This window comes from Dendropsophus ebraccatus, chromosome 4 (assembly GCF_027789765.1).
Source record: "Dendropsophus ebraccatus isolate aDenEbr1 chromosome 4, aDenEbr1.pat, whole genome shotgun sequence".
Taxonomy (NCBI): domain Eukaryota; kingdom Metazoa; phylum Chordata; class Amphibia; order Anura; family Hylidae; genus Dendropsophus; species Dendropsophus ebraccatus.
The window spans coordinates 110,061,477-110,082,559 of record NC_091457.1 but is presented as its reverse complement, the minus strand read 5'-3'; the positions used below and the strand labels follow the sequence as shown (position 1 = coordinate 110,082,559).

General features: G+C 43.7%; 1 protein-coding gene across 1 annotated transcript; it reads left to right on the top strand.

Annotated features, from left to right (window-relative positions):
• Positions 1-3,947: 3,947 nt before the first annotated feature.
• CFAP100 (cilia and flagella associated protein 100) lies at positions 3,948-19,830 on the top strand. Its single transcript, XM_069968730.1, has 16 exons — positions 3,948-4,076; positions 8,906-9,029; positions 9,232-9,321; positions 9,403-9,509; positions 10,139-10,322; positions 10,622-10,689; positions 11,043-11,206; positions 12,016-12,096; positions 12,233-12,444; positions 12,754-12,856; positions 13,483-13,552; positions 14,368-14,519; positions 16,701-16,836; positions 17,451-17,653; positions 17,803-17,896; positions 19,624-19,830. The coding sequence occupies exons 2-16, from the start codon at positions 8,963-8,965 to the stop codon at positions 19,732-19,734; spliced, it is 1,842 nt and encodes a 613-aa protein (XP_069824831.1). The 5' UTR covers positions 3,948-4,076; positions 8,906-8,962; the 3' UTR covers positions 19,735-19,830.
• The last annotated feature ends 1,253 nt before the right edge of the window (positions 19,831-21,083 follow it).

Below are 21,083 nucleotides of genomic sequence, written 5' to 3'. Positions count from 1 at the left end.
TCCTACTTTTGTTTTGCTTATTTGTTAAACTTCATGCTAAGTGCATAAAAGCGCCATCTGCTGGCTGTTAGTAGTTACTGCACCCATATAATTCATAATAGTCTGTCTACCCATATAATGTATACTCCTAGTCTATCTAGGTAGTCTTTGCTACCTCTAGGCAGGGCTGTATTAACAGCTGCTGCTGCCCTAGGCGCTAAACCTGCAGACGCCCCATCTTCACTCACCAATTAGCTTCATGATTTTCCAACACCATATTGAATTCTTATCAGTCTTAGACCGCTTTCCCACATTTACTGTACATCACCACATGCAGTAACCAATAGGCGTATGGGCAATAATCCATAATACCGCTATACTGTGACTGGATAACACCGCCATACCAGACCTGAGCAATACCGCCATACCCCCTTCCCCTTCAAAAAGACACCAGATTTACTGGCATGTCTGAACGGGAGGTGGGAGACTAAAAAAAACTAAAAACAAAAAAAAGTTGTTTTCTTTCCCCTGGATCCCTGGTGCTGCCCCCCTTCAAGGTGCTGCCCTAGGCACTGGACCACAGGTGCCTAATGGTAAATACAGCCCTGTCTCTAGGACACAGTAAAGGGAGAGGGGGCGATATATATGATTTACGGTGTATGTATCTCCAGTCTTATGGATGCACATTGTTGTGTAATTTATATAAAGACGCATGTGGCATATTAAATCTGCACAAATCTACGCGAAGGCGCACTGACCATGAACCAGAAGTCATACATACATACATACATACATACAAGTCAATACATATGGCTATACTGTTGATAAATCCCCCCCCCCCTCCAATATCTACAGCACTACACCCCCCTTCATGTTTTATCAGTTAGTAATCTCCGCAATCACTAAACTACCAGATTGACACTAAAAGACTTGCACAAGAAATATCGATACATCAGCAAAAAAAAAAGTGTCATATTGAGAAGTGAAATCTGACCTGAGATTGGTTGCTATCTGTATGAGACAAAGATCCGGCACAGATGTATAAAGCTAGGCCTTATTATGTGTAATTCATGATACAGCTTGCTGAGCTAACATATCCAACTATTTCATATAACTACAATCTGCTTAATGTATCCAAGCCTATCATTTGTGCTATTGTCTATTTTGCTGGTGTAGCTCATCATGTGTATTACTGCCTGGTGAAGCTAAGTATCTAAGCCCTCCCTGCATGGTAGCTACAATTCCCTGATCTAATGTCCTGCTCTTCCAGTGGTAATTCCAGGGCCATGTAATATTCTATTGCAGCATATGCTTTTCCTCATCCGCCCCTGGTTCCTATTACCATTTCAAAGCCCCGCTGTTAGTACGTTGTCTGCCGACTATATAAAACCATTAGCAGGGCAGGGTGTAGTACGGGGGCCTTGATATGTTAGGTTGGGGAGGTAACATCTGTTAGGGCCCCCATGAAATTTGTTCTTTATCGTAATCACCAATCGGGAACACAGGGGAATTTGCCTGCCAATATGGAAATGATTAAGGAAGGAGGTAAACAGCAGGGAAAGCTACAGCGGTCTGCGCAAATAAGGAAAGTGCTTCATTTTTATTACTCCGAAGTATCTAGTATTACACATCTCCTGCTGTGTGGTGTACACAGCTCCCAAGCAGAACTGTCTCTCCATTGTAAAACTACAGTACAAAGTAACTCTGATCTAAAGACTAGAGAAGAGGAGGCAAATGGAGCAAAGTAACAAAGTACTAAAGAATCAGACTACACTGGGTTTGTTTGTAGTCTGTAACCATGGAGACACATAGCTCAAAAGAGGAGCTGTATACATAAACTGGTAGGAGTCAATTTATAAAGTTGCTTAATTTTTTATGTTTGATACTTTAATGGGGTATTCCCATCTTAAAGGACAACTCCCGCGGGACCCCAAAAAAAAAAAAAAACACAGACACACACAGACACCATACTCACCATCTCTCCGGTGACGATCGCCACTCGATTCGCCCGCCGTCCGCCTCTCCGTCGCCGCCGTTCGCCATCCAGCGATGTCTCCGACTTCCGGGTCCAGGGGATGGAAAAGGCTGCCAGTGCGCTTGCGCACCGGCAGCCTTTTCATTGGCTGGAGCGCATCACATGGCTTCCAGCAAGCTCAGCCAATCAGGGCTGAGCAAGCTGGAAGCCATGTGATGCGCTCCAGCCAATGAAAAGGCTGCTGGTGCGCATGTGCACCAGCAGCCTTTTCATCCCCATTCACTTTGCATGAAGACGCCGAGGAGGAAGAAGACCCGGACCGCCCCTCGGCTCTGACGTCGTCGTCACCAGATGCCGCCCCGGAGAAGAGGACCGTGACGATCGTAATAGGTAATGTATACATTCCTTAACTTCCGGGGTGGGTGGTCGGGGGTCCGAAAGTGGGGGAAGGGGGCCAGGCCGGGTATTTAACCACATTACAAAGTTATATAACTTTGTAATGTGTGTTAAATGAGCAAGAAAAAATTTTTGTGGGAGTTGTCCTTTAAGTAATATACTCATGGAGATTATAGTTTTGTGAATACATTCATTTAGCAAACTTGTCTCCTTCTCCTGATATGCTGCTCTTTTCCACCCTTATATAACTATAATGCAGGCATACAGAGATAGGATATGTTCACCCTACGTAAGTTTCGTAATAATCACGGCTGCTGTTGCAGATTTGCAACAACGGCCATGATTACTACAGAACTTACGCAGTGCTGCAGTCTATACACATAGCATATACTCCAGCCGGGATTCCTAGCAGCGCCGGAAAAAAATGACAATGTGTGCAGCGGGGAATTTGGATGTGGGCGCACTCTGATGCGCCCGCATCCGAATTTAGCAGCAGTGAAGATTACTGCAGTACCAGCAGGGATGATCTTCTTTGACACTGGCCGTTCCGTGAACGGCCGGTGTCTTGTGCCATTATACCATGTAAACATGGCCATAAAGTGTATGTACATTGTAATTATATATATATATCAGTCAGAACACTGCTTTTAGAGCAGGGTGGTGGTTGGTAACCTAGACAACGAGCTATCAGCAATGGGATGGATAGAGCAGCTCTGCTACTGTAGATGAATAAGGGTAGAAAAGGTGACCCCATAGATATGAGATTGTCTAATCTCCCTCCAAATAAAAAGCAGCCTTATGGCGGCACTCATTACTGATCGTCTTACAATGTAATTTATTAGGAAATAAAGGAATAGAGAAGCAGCACATGAGAATGATAAGAACTCAGCCAATGATGAATATGATGATGAAGGATAAAGAGCAGAAGCTGAGAGTGAAGAATGAACATGAGTGGTGTCCTCCCTCCAGTCCATGCACTGCAGTGGTCTCCTGTCTGGGCACAAGCTAGAACTCTGTTATCCCTCATGAATAGAATGCAGGAAGTGCAGTGAAGACTGACACACAGAGAAGAGAGAGTGACAGGACTGGACGTAGCAGTGAATGCAGATTTATATGCCTTTCAGGGTCATTGGAAAGAGGAGTGACCTCCTGTCAGTGGTTCTCAGCCAATATCAAGGTTAAAATATAACTGGTAGATTTTTATTTCCTGCTCTTTATTGTTCTTAATCTTAGTTTACTTTAGAATACATTGTATCTTTCTGTATGATTCCAGATCACTGCTTCCTCCATTTGACAACTAAACTACAAAATATTAATAGCATGCAGTCATCTCTGCTACCCCTGCTGGGGAACTCTCAGTAATACATTGCTCCACCTGCTGGATAATCTTTATTACTGCACTACAATCTTCGTTACTGCACTGCTCCCACTGCTGGACAATCTTCGTTACTGCACTGCTCCCCCTGCTGGACAATCTTCGTTACTGCACTGCTCCCCCTGCTGGACAATCTTCGTTTCTGCACTGCTCCCCCTGCTGGACAATCTTCGTTACTGCACTGCTCGCCTCGCTTGACAATCTTCGTTACTGCACTGCTCCACCTGCAGGTTAGTAGTATAACTGCAGAGAAAATGGTGAGTTGTGTAGAAGGTCGCGTTGCCATGGAGAGAGGAGCCGCATACAAACATTGTACACACAGGACGAATGGCTCCAGCTGCTCTCTATAAGGTAACTGCAATGAAACTTTGTATTTTTAATTGTAGTAGCTTTCTGGGGCGAAATATATGCATGTATGTGTAGGCTCTGTGCAAGGCCTGAATATAGTATAGTAGGCTGTGTGCAAGGCATATATATATATATATATATAGTATAGTAGCCTGTGTGCAAGACATGAATATAGCATAGTAGCCTGTGTGCAAGGTATGTATATAGTATAGTAGGCTGTGTGCAAGGTATGTATATAGTATAGTAGGCTGTGTGCAAGGCCTGAATATAGTATAGTAGCCTGTGTGCAAGGCATATATATATATAGTATAGTAGCCTGTGTGCAAGACATGAATATAGTATAGTAGGCTGTGTGCAAGGAATATATATAGTATAGTAGCCTGTGTGCAAGGAATATATATATTATAGTAGGCTGTGTGCAAGGAATATATATAGTATAGTAGCCTGTGTGCAAGGAATATATATATTATAGTAGGCTGTGTGCAAGGTATGTATATAGTATAGTAGGCTGTGTGCAAGACATGAATATAGCATAGTAGGCTGTGTGCAAGACATGAATATAGCATAGTAGGCTGTGTGCAAGGTATGTATATAGTATAGTAGGCTGTGTGCAAGGTATGTATATAGTATAGTAGGCTGTGTGCAAGGCCTGAATATAGTATAGTAGGCTGTGTGCAAGGCCTGAATATAGTATAGTAGGCTGTGTGCAAGGTATGTATATAGTATAGTAGGCTGTGTGCAAGGTATGTATATAGTATAGTAGGCTGTGTGCAAGGTATGTATATAGTATAGTAGGCTGTGTGCAAGCTATGTATATAGTATAGTAGGCTGTGTGCAAGGCCTGAATATAGCATAGTAGGCTGTGTGCAAGGTATGGATATAGTATAGTAGGCTGTGCGCAAGGTATGGATATAGTATAGTAGGCTGTGCGCAAGGCCTGTATATAGTATAGTAGGCTGTGTGCAAGGCCTGAATATAGTATAGTAGGCTGTGTGCAAGGTATGGATATAGTATAGTAGGCTGTGCGCAAGGCCTGTATATAGTATAGTAGGCTGTGCGCAAGGCCTGTATATAGTATAGTAGGCTGTGTGCAAGGCCTGAATATAGTATAGTAGGCTGTGTGCAAGGCATGTATACAGTATAGTAGGCTGTGTGCAAGGTATGTATATAGTATAGTAGGCTGTGTGCAAGGCCTGAATATAGTATAGTAGGCTGTGTGCAAGGTATGGATATAGTATAGTAGGCTGTGTGCAAGGCCTGTATATAGTATAGTAGGCTGTGTGCAAGGAATATATATAGTATAGTAGCCTGTGTGCAAGGAATATATATATTATAGTAGGCTGTGTGCAAGGAATATATATAGTATAGTAGCCTGTGTGCAAGGAATATATATATTATAGTAGGCTGTGTGCAAGGTATGTATATAGTATAGTAGGCTGTGTGCAAGACATGAATATAGTATAGTAGGCTGTGTGCAAGGTATGTATATAGTATAGTAGGCTGTGTGCAAGACATGAATATAGCATAGTAGGCTGTGTGCAAGACATGAATATAGTATAGTAGGCTGTGTGCAAGGTATGTATATAGTATAGTAGGCTGTGTGCAAGACATGAATATAGTATAGTAGGCTGTGTGCAAGACATGAATATAGCATAGTAGGCTGTGTGCAAGACATGAATATAGCATAGTAGGCTGTGTGCAAGGTATGTATATAGTATAGTAGGCTGTGTGCAAGGCCTGAATATAGTATAGTAGGCTGTGTGCAAGGCCTGAATATAGTATAGTAGGCTGTGTGCAAGGCCTGAATATAGTATAGTAGGCTGTGTGCAAGGTATGTATATAGTATAGTAGGCTGTGTGCAAGGTATGTATATAGTATAGTAGGCTGTGTGCAAGGTATGTATATAGTATAGTAGGCTGTGTGCAAGCTATGTATATAGTATAGTAGGCTGTGTGCAAGGCCTGAATATAGCATAGTAGGCTGTGTGCAAGGTATGTATATAGTATAGTAGGCTGTGTGCAAGGCCTGAATATAGTATAGTAGGCTGTGTGCAAGGTATGTATATAGTATAGTAGGCTGTGCGCAAGGTATGGATATAGTATAGTAGGCTGTGCGCAAGGCCTGTATATAGTATAGTAGGCTGTGTGCAAGGCCTGAATATAGTATAGTAGGCTGTGTGCAAGGTATGGATACAGTATAGTAGGCTGTGTGCAAGGCCTGAATATAGTATAGTAGGCTGTGCGCAAGGCCTGTATATAGTATAGTAGGCTGTGTGCAAGGCCTGAATATAGTATAGTAGGCTGTGTGCAAGGCCTGAATATAGCATAGTAGGCTGTGTGCAAGGCCTGAATATAGCATAGTAGGCTGTGTGCAAGGCCTGAATATAGTATAGTAGGCTGTGTGCAAGGCCTGAATATAGCATAGTAGGCTGTGTGCAAGGTATGTATATAGTATAGTAGGCTGTGTGCAAGGCCTGAATATAGCATAGTAGGCTGTGTGCAAGGCATGTATATAGTATAGTAGGCTGTGTGCAAGGCCTGAATATAGCATAGTAGGCTGTGTGCAAGGTATGGATATAGCATAGTAGGCTGTGTGCAAGGTATGTATATAGTATAGTAGGCTGTGTGCAAGGCCTGAATATAGCATAGTAGGCTGTGTGCAAGGCCTGAATATAGCATAGTAGGCTGTGTGCAAGGTATGGATATAGTATAGTAGGCTGTGTGCAAGGTATGTATATAGTATAGTAGGCTGTGTACAAGACATGAATGTAATTCTTCTGTCTGAGATTTGATGCAAATCCCATAATATCCACAGACTTACACAGCTGCTAATACTGGTTAATGGAGGAGACAGCAGCTGTGGAGCTACACCATACGGTTAGGGAATGTGGAGTCTGCTCAGGTTCATATCACATTGCCTTATCACTATTCAGTGCATTTCATTTACAAGATGGTTGCTTGCTGTCAGTGAATGGGATATTAGCTGTACAGACTTACCCAATACATCCTATAGCTGAGGGTATACCGCAACTGTATCCAGTCTGTTGTATTAGTGACCTAAACAGCATGGACCCCAAGCTGATACATCTTACCTGCACTGATACATTGTAACAACAAATCAGGAAAAAAGACACATTAGGCATCATTCACACATTCAGTAATTTTTTTTCTGGTCCGTACATTAATGTCCACAATCTTGTCCCCAATCCACAAAAAAATTGTCCGTAGTGCATTCGCAATCCGTATTTTTTTGGGGATTGTACAGTCTTGATTAATAAAGTTGATGGCCAACCCCTAAAAAGATCACATAATCGCTTTCAGCCTGTGACATTTTTGGGGGAATCCGTATTTTTCTGCTGATCCATATGTTTGGTTTTTTTTTGCGGATGTTACAAAAAAATTTCAGATCCCATAGACTTTTATTGGCTAATCCATACAGAATCCATAAAACTAAGGATAGTGTGAATAGCGCAATAGAAATCAATGGGCACTAATTTTGTCTGTAATTGCCACAAAATTAATTAAGACCCCAGATCAGACCAGAAGACCACCCTCTTCACACTCTTCCCCCCCCCCCATGTCTGCCCCCAATGCCTCCCCCCTCTTTTACACAGACTGTCCTTATGACCCCCTCTCTCACATGAGCCTACTGCTCATGGCCCATTATAGACTACTCCTTGTGGTCCCCTTTCTTAGGGTCCTATTCCACGGACCGAAGAGGGCCCGATTAACGATGTAAACGAGCGGCGATCTGCTAGATCGCCGCTCGTTTACTGGGCCTATTCCACGGCCTGATGATCGTTGAGCGAGGGCTGCAAGAACATCGTTACCGATGTCTCTGCAGCCCTTGCAGCATCATACATTACCTGTCCAGGTTTCTTCTCCGCGCTCTCTATGTTCAGAATGGCCGGTCAGCTGACAGGCCACACTGAGCCAATCACAGGCCGCGGCAGTCCCGGCCTGTGATTGGCTGAGCGTTCCGTCAGCTGACCGGCCATTCTGACGGTAGAGAGCGCGGGACCCGGGGATGAAGACAGCGCGGAGAAGAAGCCTGGACAGGCAATGTATGATGCTGCTGCTTGTTAAATCGTCGGTCGCCCGCCGCGCACCGCTATTCAACCGTAGCGATGCGCGGTGGGGGAACGATGATTTTAGGTCTGGCCCCAAATGAACGATCATCGGCTGATCGTTCTCTCTATTGAAATGGCCAAATGGGGCCGATCCGGCCGATTATCGTTACTGTGGAATAGGGCCCTTAGACTGTTGTTTAGTCTCCCCTTTAACTTGTCTCCATCCCCCTCTCCCATTTCCTCCCCAACTCCCTCTGCTACCTGTATTACCTCCTTCATCCTGCTTGTTTGTCCTCTAACACTGAAGGACCTTTGATGACATCATCTAATGTCCTTAATCTTATGGCAGCTAATGGGTTGTGTAAAGTTTTGCCATAATTTGTGCAAGGTTTTGGCAAAAATGCCATCATTTGGCGCAAATCCTACAAAATAATTGTCTGCAGTTCTTTCTCTCTATTCCAGTCCCCTCCCAACTAGACATTATATGCCCAGCTTGGGCCTCCCTGACGCTGGGCCCTGTAACAGCTGCTATGGCAGTAGTGCCAATCCTGACTGGAACTAAGGGGACAAGGTGAAATCCTAAAAAAACATTGTGATCTCTTTACAGTGACTCATTCTTTCAAAAATGTTTGCAAAGTCACAGTAACATTTTTTTTGCACCTGTGGCAATGGAACTGATATAACACCTGAATTCAACTATTATAAGTGGGTGTTGATACTGTTGTCTATATGGTATATTTTAATCCTTCTCTCTTCTGAACAGCCAGTTGACTAGAGACCCATCACTGTCACATCACCAGATCCGTCTTGGCAGCTCGCAATGTCTTCTATGACTTTAGAACGCTCCATTGTGTCGCGGGAAAGCACAGCGACTGGAGCAGGATCCAGTAAGTAGTGAAATTACACTGAGCGGGTTGTTGTGAGTGGGGGTGCAGTGTAAATTAGAGTAATCCCTCCACCACCCACATATGAATCCATTGTGTTTACCTAGGTAGCGTGTAAATTTATATAGTGTGTGGGAAAAGTAGTACCTGTATAATTTGTGTTGGAAGTGAACCCAGTCCCTCACCTGTGTCTTTGTGTCTGCAGGAGCGGCCCACACAAGTTCTCATCACTCTGCCCAAAGGTCCATCCTAAGTTCGGCTAAGTCTTGGTCAGATACAAAGTCTGTTGTGTCAGGTAACTTGGCTACAGTTGGGGTGGCATGCAGTGTATCATTTCTGCTTCAAAGTTTACACAATTTATTTTACTGCCCTGCAGCTCATGAGGAAAAGAAGAAAAAAAAGAATGAAGCCAACCCCTTCAAGATCCCACCTGATGTAGACGTCTTTCGGATTAGAGATCAAGAAAAAGAGAAAAAGCAGATGGTATGTTCCACTGGATCACATTGTAGCATTACACAGCTACCACGCTGATCCCAGAAATGGCAGAATGTTCTGTCAATAAATGTCAAAAATTTGGATTGGTCGGGGATTGGGTATTCAGACGCCCTTGATCGTTAAAACAAACCAGGAGAAGCATGTGGCTGTGCACTTCACTCTCCAGCTCACTGTGATCTCTGTCCAGTTGCAAGAGCCTCACTTCATTATAGGTCTATGGGGCCAATCCCAACTGATCAGACATTCTGACTATGAGCTCTAAATATCTGCAGTAAGAGAAATTTGTATGGAAATTCAGCAGCGTCTATCTAATACACAGTCACTTTTGGAAACTAGGGCGAAAGTCCTTCATACTTCCTCTGCGTTTTAAAAGGGGGGGAGGACCAAATAGTGGACATGGGGTGTTCAAAGTGAACAACCTCTATAAACATTTCCTGCAGGCCACCATCACTATGGCTTCTATTCGTTCTATTCATTCCCATGCAGTGGGACAGATGCCTGGCATCTTCAAGCTTCCATACTAGTAAGCTACACATTCTCCAGCATTACCTTAGATATTTTGTGAGTCACATAGATCTCTTGCCTATTTCATGTACTGATCTATCTTTCCTATGCAGGAAAAAGAGCGGAACAAACATCTGAAGGTTCACCAGAAGACAACATATAATACACGGATGAATGCTGAAATAGGCAGGCTGAGGAAAGAGATTGAGGATGAGGAGATGGAAGAGATGGGAGAGGAGTTGGATAAGGCCCTGGCTCTGCATGAAAACTCTTCATGGAAACTTGCAGTGACAAGAGGTGATCCTGGGGTGTAGAGCTCCTCTCCATTATAGCGAGACCGTGTACCAGCGTCCTCTCATTCACTGTAATGGAGTGTGACTGTGGATGCTGGGAACAGGGAAGGGAAACCCCAACCAGTTAGGCACATATGGCATGTCTGACTGATGCTAAAAACTGTCTATAGTGTAAAAATCTCAATTCATCTGCATATTATTCCTGCTAGCCATATGCTGCAGATATAATATGTCAAAGTTCTGCTAGCTGATAGAATTATAACTTGCGTTATAATAAATGTAATACGCAGTATTCTCATTCAGACAGAAACATCCAGCGGGAAAGCCTGAATGACTATATCAACAAGAAAAGAGAAATGTTCCGCCTGGAGGTAAGACCAACACATTAGTGACTGCGGTTACTATGTAAATATTAGATAGAAGGAGGGCTTGATAGGAGTGAAAAGAATCCCCCCTCCCAATCATGATTTTTGAAGCCCACAGACATCCTTGCAGATTACCACTGATTTTGCCAGGAGCTGTGTAATTCCTCATTTAACCTGTGGGTGCACTGTTTCCCAGCACTAATATCATAGCTGAGTATCCCTATCACCTATCCTTATGGATATAATAGACAAAGGTGGGACTTATCAGTTTGTAAGGTATTCCATAGTATGTAGTCAGCATGACCCTGCACAAGTTCCCACATAACGTCTTTGTGTTTATCTCTATTTCTGCTTACTAGTATGGCCTCCAAGTAAAAAGAGATGAGATCCAGAAGCTGGAAACCATGGCAGCTGCTGAGGAGCAGAAGTTGGAGAAAGCGGAGCAGTTTCTGGAACAGGATGCCATCAGATTTGATGAGTTCCTGAAAGAGAATGACAGGAATTCTGTAGAGGCCATGAAACAGTAAGGATTGGTGCATGACAGAGTAGCCATGTCAGGGCATGCTGGGAAATGTAGTATCCCAACAGCTGGAGAATCACAGGCAAACAGCTGAGTACTACTAAGGGTCCATTTACACAGAAAGATTATCTGACAGATTATCTGCCAAAGATTTGAAGCCAAAGCCAGAAACAGACTATAAACAGAGATCAGGCCATACAGGAAAGCCTGAGATTTCTCCTCTTTTCAAATCCATTCCTGGCTTTGGCTTCAAATCTTTGGCAGATAATCTGTCAGATAATCTTTCTTTGTAAATGGACCCTTGTAAAAGAACGGATGCATTTGTGTGCATCTGTTTTGATCCGTTTTTCCATTGACTTCCATTGTAAAAAAAAAAAACGGATCCGTTTTTTTTAACGGACACAAAAGTAATGTCAGCTACGTTCTTTTGTCCGTAAAAAAAAGGTTCCGTTTTGATCCGTTTTTTTTTTTTACAATGGAAGTCAATGAAAAAACGGATCAAAACTGATGCACACAAATGCATCCATTTTTTTCATCTGTTTTTTTTTGCAAAAAACGGATGAAAAAAATGGATTGCAAAAACGCAGTGTGAACCTAGCCTTAGCCGGAAGTCCAGGACAGGAGCTGCCATAGTACCAAGCACTGCCTAGATTAAATATAGTTGTTCTAAATCATCAGTCATAAATGCAGGACCCAGACAACAAAATCCCTATTACACTGAGCAATTATCTGTCGAATCAGGTCGAATATCATAAAAACTTTTATACAAAACGTTTACTTTGCTCGTCTTATATATTGTAATCTACATTTAGGGCTGACAAGGAAACTAAGCTTAAACTGGAGAGAGCTGCAGAGATCAAAAGTCTGACGGCACAAATGATGAACATTAAAAGGTATAAGGCATTGTGTGTCTATGAAATAATAAATGAAATATTGGGTTTCATTCCAGTACACTGTTTTTTTTTTCCATAGTATTATGTTGAACGCTGATCCCCCCCCCCCAGGTTTACATTTTTTTCCTTTCCCTAGTGACATTGCAAAGTGTGAGGAGATTTTACGGGAGTACCTGATGTACAAGGAGTTTCTCTTCAGATTGTCTCCTAAGGAGTGGCAGGAGCAGGTACTGCAGAAGAAGGTGAAGGAGCGAGAGAGCAAGTTACATCTGCCTCCCATCAGCAGGGAGAAGGAGAAAAGAGCCTCTGTCACTCATAAATTGTCTACGTCCCCCCTGTTAGGAAAAAGTAAGTGTATTCATATAAGAGCAATCTTGACTCCATAGCGATGTTTGTCCACTAAGGCTAGGTGTAAATGGAGAATTCTGGTTGCACATCCTGTTGAGCGATCAGGCAGAGTAACAAGCAGTGCAACATAGTGGCTCAGAATCTAATATAGGGTACAGTATACTAGGGACATACATTGTGTTACATTTGCACATTTGTAGCACTCCGACTGGAAGAGAATTTTTATACACCGACTATTTCTAGCATTGTTCTAGTACACTGTTATTGTAGGACATGTAGGCATCACAGTAATGGCACCTTCTTAACTAGAATCAGAATCTCGATCATCTGGGCCCCTGGCCAGCCGTGACTCTGCTCGGGATATCCGTCAGCCATCCAGATCCAGCTTGAAAACTGTGGCTTCTAAGAAAGTGTGAGTAAAATGCCTTGCAACTGTGTTATACACAGCAAATTATAATGAAGGAACAAGAGATGTAGAAGACTTGTCATGTATTAGCACAGTTAAAAAGCAGAGTTGAGACAGCATTCAGTGAAAAAAATCAAATGGTGGCTACTTTATTCACCCAGTAATGCAACATAAATTGAAGTTCAACATTTCCAAATGTAATATAATGCACTTGGGGAGGAGGAATCCTCTATCAGAGTATCATATCCGCAGTTCTGTGTTGGCAAAGACTTCAGAAGAGAAGGATTTAGGAGTAGTGGTTTCTGACAGCCTTAAAATGAGTCACCAGTGCAATATGTTGGGCTGTATAGCTAGAGGTATAACCAGTAGGAAGAGGGAGATTGTGATCCCGCTGTATAGAGCTTTAGTGACACCACATCTGTGTACAGTTCTGGAGACGTCACCTAAAAAAAGGATATTGATAAAATAGAATGGGTCCAAAGACGGACTACAAAAATGGTGGAGGGTGTCAGGCATAAACCATATCAGGAAAGACTTAAAAGATGTATTTCAATAAATATCCTGCCTGTGGGGAGTGATTACTAATACTTGCCATGTCTGTGCAACAATATGATGTCTGGCTTGTTTTATAGGAGTAGTACAGTGGTCCAAGAAGGTGATAACAACAGTTCAGAAAACCTGTTGTTCTCAGACAGTGAAGAGGTAAGAAAAGTCCCATTCTGTCAGTGCTATGGGTTGTCAGCCTAGGACATTCTACACTGTCTTTACTGTGGCCCAGAGAGAACTCCAATCTCTTCAGGGTTGTTATGACACTCAAATATCTGGATGTCTCCTTTTAAAGCTATTAAAGGGGTTATCCAGCGCTACAAAAACATGTCAACTTTTCTACCTCTCTTGTCTCCAGTTCAGGTGTGGTTTTCAATTAAGCTCCATTTACTTCAATGGAACTGAGTTTGAACCCCCCAATCTGGAGACAAGGGAAAAGTGGCCATGTTTTTGTAGCGCTGGATAACCCCTTTAAGCTTAGTGTGCTGTATGTCCTGGTAGTAAAGGGTAGCTTAAAGTGTCCTGTCACATAGACATGTTAAAAGTTGTGATCACTCAGGGGCTAGGTGTTCAGACTCCCATCTATCATTAGAGTGAGGAAAAGTACTAGGTTGAGTGCTTCTCTTCCCAGCTTGCTGCAATAGTCTTACAATGAATCCTGTCTACTGCAGCAAGGCAAAAAAAGGCAATGACACAGAGAGTGAAGCGCTTAGCTGTAAGTGGTCATGGTCATAACCCTGGTGGGCTAGTGTATTAAAGGAAAGATTTCATACCTGTTGTCTAGCAGTATCTTCAGTCCCTAGCATTGCCCTGTTGCCTTTGACCCGAAGTCGGTGATGTTAGTCATTTGCTTCCTCTCTTTACTGACCCTAGATATCAGGGGAACTAGTTCTGGTAAACAATAGAGCATTATGTTACATAGTGGTTTTGAAGATGAAGCAATAAGATCCTGATGACTGATCTTTTACCAGGAGCCTGAGCTGTACTTTACTGATCCACAACAACTACTAAACATCTTCTCTGAAATGGAGGAGCGAAATCTTTCTCTGATCCAAAACTCGCAGGAAACAGAAGAGGCGTTAGAGGAAATAAAAAATACTATCACAATGACTGAGAAGAAAATGTAAGTCCACTGCAAAAAAGAGAAATGCTGTATGATCCACCAAATACCAGATTATCAGTTTATATAATTATAGTTTGGACAGTGTACTGTAAAGGGGTTATCCAGGATTTGGAAGAAAAAAAACAGAGCCACCCCACCATCTCGCTACATTCATCTCAATGGAACTAAGCAACCAAACACACCCAAACTGAAGACGAGTGGTGCTGTTTCAGGAGGAAAGTGGCCATGTTTTTGTAAGGGTTGTATTAGACGGTCTGATCACTAATGTAGACGAGCCCCAATCTGCTAGACCGGGCTCACTTACTGAGCAGTGCTGTGTCAGGGCTTCACAGACATTGTTCGCAATGTTGCTGCAGCCCTTGCTTTCCAAGTGTGAAATAATAAAGTTAATACATACCTGTCCACGTTCCCCAGTGTTCTCCTCACCTCTGCCCAGTGTCTGGAGACACTGCTGGAACGTCTGTGCCGGTCTCTGAATTGACAGGCCGCTCAACCAATCACTAGCTGTGGTGCTGTCCCGTCTCTTACAGTGATTGGCTGAGCAGTCTGTCACATCAGAGACCGGCTCTGAAGTTTCAGTGGTGGCTGCAGGCAGCGGGCAGAAGCGAGAACACCGGGGAGCATGGACAGGTGTGTATGAACGTTATTTTTTTACACAGTCACCAGCCATCAGCCACGCATAAATATTACATGTAGCGATGTGTGCCCGAGAGCCGAAGATTTTTTTACGCTGGAATAAATGTCTTTATTACACAGAGCGATAATCTGCTGATTTGGCAGATTATCGGTTCGTGTATTAGGGCCCTAAGCCTGTATAACCTCCTTAAAGGGGTACTTTGAAGGATCGCGGGGGAGGGGGTGGAAATTGAAGCTCCCCCGTTCCAGCGCCGGTGCCCGGATCGCGCCACCCGGTACTCCCGTCCCGCGGCTGCTTCCTGGTCAGAGCTGCCGCATGAGACGTGACGTCTCAAGGCAGCTCTGCCATTCAGTGGCCAAGGCGGGACTCTGCTACAGCCGCTGATTGGCAGAGTTGCCTTGAGACGTCACGTCTCATGCGGCAGCTCTGACCAGGAAGCAGCCACGGGACGGGAGTACCGGGTGGCGCGATCCGGGCACCGGTGCTGGAACGGGGGAGGTAAGTGACCTCTGGCTTCAATTTCCACCCCCTCCCCAGCGATCCTCCAAAATACCCCCCGGCCCGGAGTACCCCTTTAACATCGATCCTGTTGGTAGACTCCATTTAATCAAAGGCGCTTCCATATTAGTTATTTCTGCCTATAGTCAGATGAAATTCTACATTTTTGCAGTTCTTTGCTGGAAACAAGTTTCTGCTGATGGCACATTATAAGCATTTCACACAACTGAACAGGGGTTGAAGGATACAATTCACTTTGCCAAAAATGTAATACAGCAAAGCAAAAACTGTTTGACTGCATAGAGCAATGTATTGGAATGATATGTGCACCATTTTGTGTATACAACTCTTCTGCAGATGTGTGTCTACAAAAACAGACTATAAACAGACCCTGTGTATTAGGATGCAGCAGTTATGGTTCCACACTCCTTTGCCTCCTAGTCTAGTCACTTAAAGGGGTTATCCAGTGCTACAAAAACATGGCCACTTTACCCCCTCTCTTGTCTCCAGTTTGGGTGGGGTTTTGAAACTCAGTTCCATTGAAGTAAATGGAGCTTAATTGCAAACTGCACCTGAACTGGAGACACCAGTAGGGGGAAAAGCGGCCATGTTTTTGTAGCGCTGGATAACCCCTCTAATTGCAAACTACACCTGACCTGGAGACTAGAGAGGGGAAAAAGTGGCCATGTTTTTGTAGCGCTGGATAACCCCTTTAAGGGTCTATTCACACCTCAGTATATTTTCCAATCCGCAATTTTTAATCCGTAAGCAATCCGCAAATTTTCATCTGTATTGCATCCGTAAATACGGACCCTATAGAGTTGTATTGGGTGTGTCAGTTACTGTCCGTACTAGGGCCTGTCCTTTTTTTTTGCGGAACGGATTGCAGCCCAGTACACAACACGGATGTGTGTATGGGTCCATTGAAATACATTGGTCCTATTTTTCTGCGGATCCGCAATTGCGGACAGGAACTGGATGTGTGAATAGGGCCTAACATCCCTTATTTCACTACAGTGTCTTTTTCCATTTACCTTTCTGTGTAGGGAAAATGAGACCCAACAGCTGAAGGCCCAGATTGTTCATCTGCAGGCAGCTATTGCTCGGGAGGAGGAGCGTGCAGTGGATCTAGAAATGAAGTGTCGGGTGTTTGCCTTTGGCCAGTATAGTTTTGAAGAGCAGGTATAACAGTATGTATGACAGCACAACAGCTCACCAAGTAAATACATCACCAATTATAAAATATATGTTTAACATAACAACTGGATTTAAAGAATACATTTCTGGTGACTCATTCCCTTTTATCCTTGGATAGTTCAGTGGTTGTTTGTCTGAAGGATAGATATCAGAGAGACTGGTTACAAGTGGTGGCCACAAGGGTCTGTTCTGGGTGCTCTTCTTTTTAATATGTTTCTAAGTGACATAGGAGAAGGTTTGGTAGGTAAGGTTTGTATAGTTTCTGATGACAAAAAGGTGTGCAATAGAGTTGATATTCCCGGAAGTGTCAGTAATATAGAAAATGGTTTAGCTTTACTAGATAAGTGGTCCAAACAATGAAAACTGCAGTTTCTAAATGTATAATAATGAAATTGATAGAAAGAAATCCTCTGAGAATCATATTGACAGTTCTAAGATAGTGAGGACTTCAGAAGAAAAGGATTTAGAGGGCAGATGAGATGGGCCTGATACTCTCTTTTTCTGCCATCAATCTTTACTGTTTCTGTGTCACTTTTGTAACACACATTCATGGTAAGATGTGAAAGCTAAAGCATTTGGTGGATATTTTCACTTTACAGGAGAAGATGTTAACATCTCTCACGAAGAAAGTAGGGGAGGTGTACCAAGCCTGTATTAAAGAAAACCGAGCAAATCTGAATGCCTTGCAGATGTTAACCATGATGGAACAGCAGGTGGAAGAGCTCTTGGACAACATTGAAGCCATACCTAAAGAAAGGCTGGAGATTGCCGAAAAAGCAAAGGAGAAGGAACGCCGGCTAAGGTGCAAAGAGGACTCAGTGCTGGGTTTAGACATGGTTTGGGTTTACCATGCTCTCTTGTAAAGTATAGATGAGTTCAAACAAAGTGTATAAAAAAAAAAGTTCAGGGACTAGAAGATTTGGCTTATTTTATATCATGTCTCATTCCTAGGTTAAGAGATGAGAAAATTAAACAGCAAAAGCTGCACCAGGAGGAAAGACTACGCCGTGCCTTAGAGAGAGCACAAGCCGACCCCAAAAAGACAGTAAGTTTACATACTGTAGAATGTGCTATGATACAGACAGATTAAAGATAAGTGACTTTAATAGAATTCAATACACAAACCTATTAGACAAGGACTACATTTACTGAATTTAAAGTGCCACTGTTGTTTGGGAAAATGAGTGTTCAGACCTGTACCGATCAGCGTGTCCTCTCCCTGCTTTGTGTAAGAGAAAAAAGGGTCAGGCTCCATAGACTTACATTATGAGCCTGACTCTCTTTTTCTAATACAGAGCAGGGAGCGTTCTACCGATCGGTACAGGTATGAACACTTAGACCCAGACCCATCAAAACTTTTTGTGTGTACACTTTACCCTACATAAATAATGCATCGAATGGAGCGCACAAGTTATCCAATGAACATTCCTGTGGTTTAGCCATACCGTTAATCATGCCTTGATCTAAGGTACATCCAGGCAGCCCCTCCCGCAGCTCCCTGCGTCCAAGCTCGCTGTCTGTGCGTGTAAAATAGCACAAGCGGCAGGGAAAGAGGAGGAAGCAAACAGGTCACTGACAGTTCGATACTCTCTTCCTCCTCACATTGTGCCATGTAATACGGCCTTAACCTTGTAATAGGTTTCTATGACATGAATTGGGCCATTTGTCTGCAGCACATCCTGAGTCACACCCAAAAGCTGCTGAAAACCCTGCCTTCCTGGTCCACTCCTCGGACCCCTTCTGTAACCAGGCAAGCTGTAACACCTCCACAAACAACAGCCTCTCCTGAGTAGTATAGGGGAAAGGAGACACTGTTGTTTAACCTTTATCTATGTAGATGGATAGACAGATAAATAGAAACTGTGTTTACTGTGCAAAGAGGCAGCAAATCAAGCTAGTGGTGGGCACATACTACAAGACAGGGGTAGGTACCCAGCAACTGGTACTGAGGTGCAATGAATGCAGAGAGATGTAGTTTCCTTGCCAGGTGCCATGATGCAAAATTGGGATCATTTGTAAAAGTTTGAATCTGGGGCTTGCAGCAGTGTAGACAAGTGGGAAAGGTGTCAATCAGTGGGGATTGGTAGGTCCATCTATATGCTTTTTGTGCATTTTTTTTTAATAGCATCTCCGATGTTCCCTTTCAAGGTGCCCTAAGACTTAAGTCAGCCAAACTCTGACTTAAGCTGATTTTAGTCTGACTGTCTAATGACGTGTTTAGACAGAGATTTATCTGAGATTTTTGAAGCCAAAGCCAGAAATGGATTTGAGAAGGCTCAAATCTGTCTTTCCTTTATGATCTGTTCTCGGTTTATAGTCTGTTCCTGGCTTTGGCCTCAAAAATCTGTCAGATAAACCTCTATGTCTAAACACACCATAAAGTGTATGGCAGCCTCCCTACTGTACCAACAGATGATGTCTGGGATCAGCCAAACAAACATTCTACTATGATATATTTTTATCCCACAAAGATGGCAGCAGCATACAGATCTCATGAGGTGATGATGTGACCCTGTAGTTTACAGGAAGTCAGCTGACCCAGGACAGACAACTTCCTCTGACACAATGAAGTATTATAGTAATATTGTTCAGTGTACAGTATTAGTGAGTACTGCCCTTACTGACAACAGGTCCCTGTGTACCTTATAGAGATAAAATCAGGCTCCCCTCCTCCAGGCTGTGCTCTCTTGCTCTGTGGTGATTCTCAATTGTTGTCTGCAGGAAACAATGGCATTTCAGTCACTAATAGCATTTTGTTTTGTACCTCTACAGACCGGCAGGAAACTAATGACACGCTCTGATCCACCGGCAATGAAACCCAAAATTGAAAAAGATCAAGATGCAGACAAAGAGAAAGAGGAAGCCCTGTTCTTTTTTAGCTAGCATCAAGACACACTGTGGTGCATTGAAAAAAAAGATTTCCTGCATTGTATTTTCCTTCTAAAGCCGTAGTCAATAAAACCTCTTTTTCTTCCTACAGTGCAGAAGCAGCGGCCTTTGAGTTAAAAAATGCTGAAGCCTTACCAATTATAATTACTACAAATAAAATGGTCTATGTTGTCCACAATGAAGTCATATTACAGATTTCATTTAATTCTGCAGCTGTTTTGAAAAGTGCACCTAAACTATGAAGTCACATAAGTACAGATGGAGCTGTAGGTTTACTGGCTGGCTGTAGGAGCTCAATAGATAAAACCATTTATTATCTACTTGGGGCCCTACAGGTATTGTAAATACTCATGGACCACAAACACAGAGAAAACTCATCTGGGTCCAACAATTCTAATGTGTACTGGGGCCAACAGGCACCCACTCGCCTCCCCTCCTCCTTCCTTAAATGAAAGACAATATGAAACTATGAAGTGGCAAAGTGGCCAATGACCTGTAGTCGCTAGTATAGTATCGTCATACATGATTTATATTAGGGCTGGGCGATATGAACGATATGCAAAAATATCGTCATCAATTCGGATGACTATATAGATTTTCGGCATATCGTTATATCATAATACATGCCCACGGAGCGGTAGTGAATAAGCTTCTCACTTACCGCTCCGTGGTACCGCACTGTAGGGCCTTGCATTTACGCATCGTCAGCGCGCTAGCTGACGATGCGTGTGACGTCAGGTCTCTCCCAGTGCATGCTGGGAAGAAGACGCGGCCCGTCTCGCCTCGCGGACTCCATCAGCCAGTCCTGCAGGAAAGGTAAGTAGCAGAGGGGTCGGGGGGTGCAGATGGCTATGGCATGGGGCTGATGATGGCCCTGGCTGGGGGGACATGATGTGGCAATGGCATGGGGCTTGGCTGGCACATAGGGAAAGCTGATGATGGCATAGGGGAGGGGGAGTTGACTGGCATCGGGGGGGGGGGGGCTGATAACTGGCAAGGGGAGGACTGATAACTGGCACAGGGGAAGGCTGATGACTGGCAAGGGGGGCTGATGACTGGCACAAGGGGGGGCTGATGGCACAAGGGAGGGCTGATGACTGGCACAGGGTGGGCTGATGACTGGCACAGGGTGGGCTGATGGCACAGGGGAATGCTGATAACTGGCGCAATGAGGGGCTGATGGCACAGGGAAAGGCTGATGACTGGCACAAGGGGGGCTGAAGGCATAGGGGAGGGCTGATGACTGGCAAGGGGGGGGGGTGATAACTGGCACAGGGGAGGGCTGATGACTGGCACCAGGGGTGGCTGATTGCACAGGGAAAGGCTGATGACTGGCAAGGGGG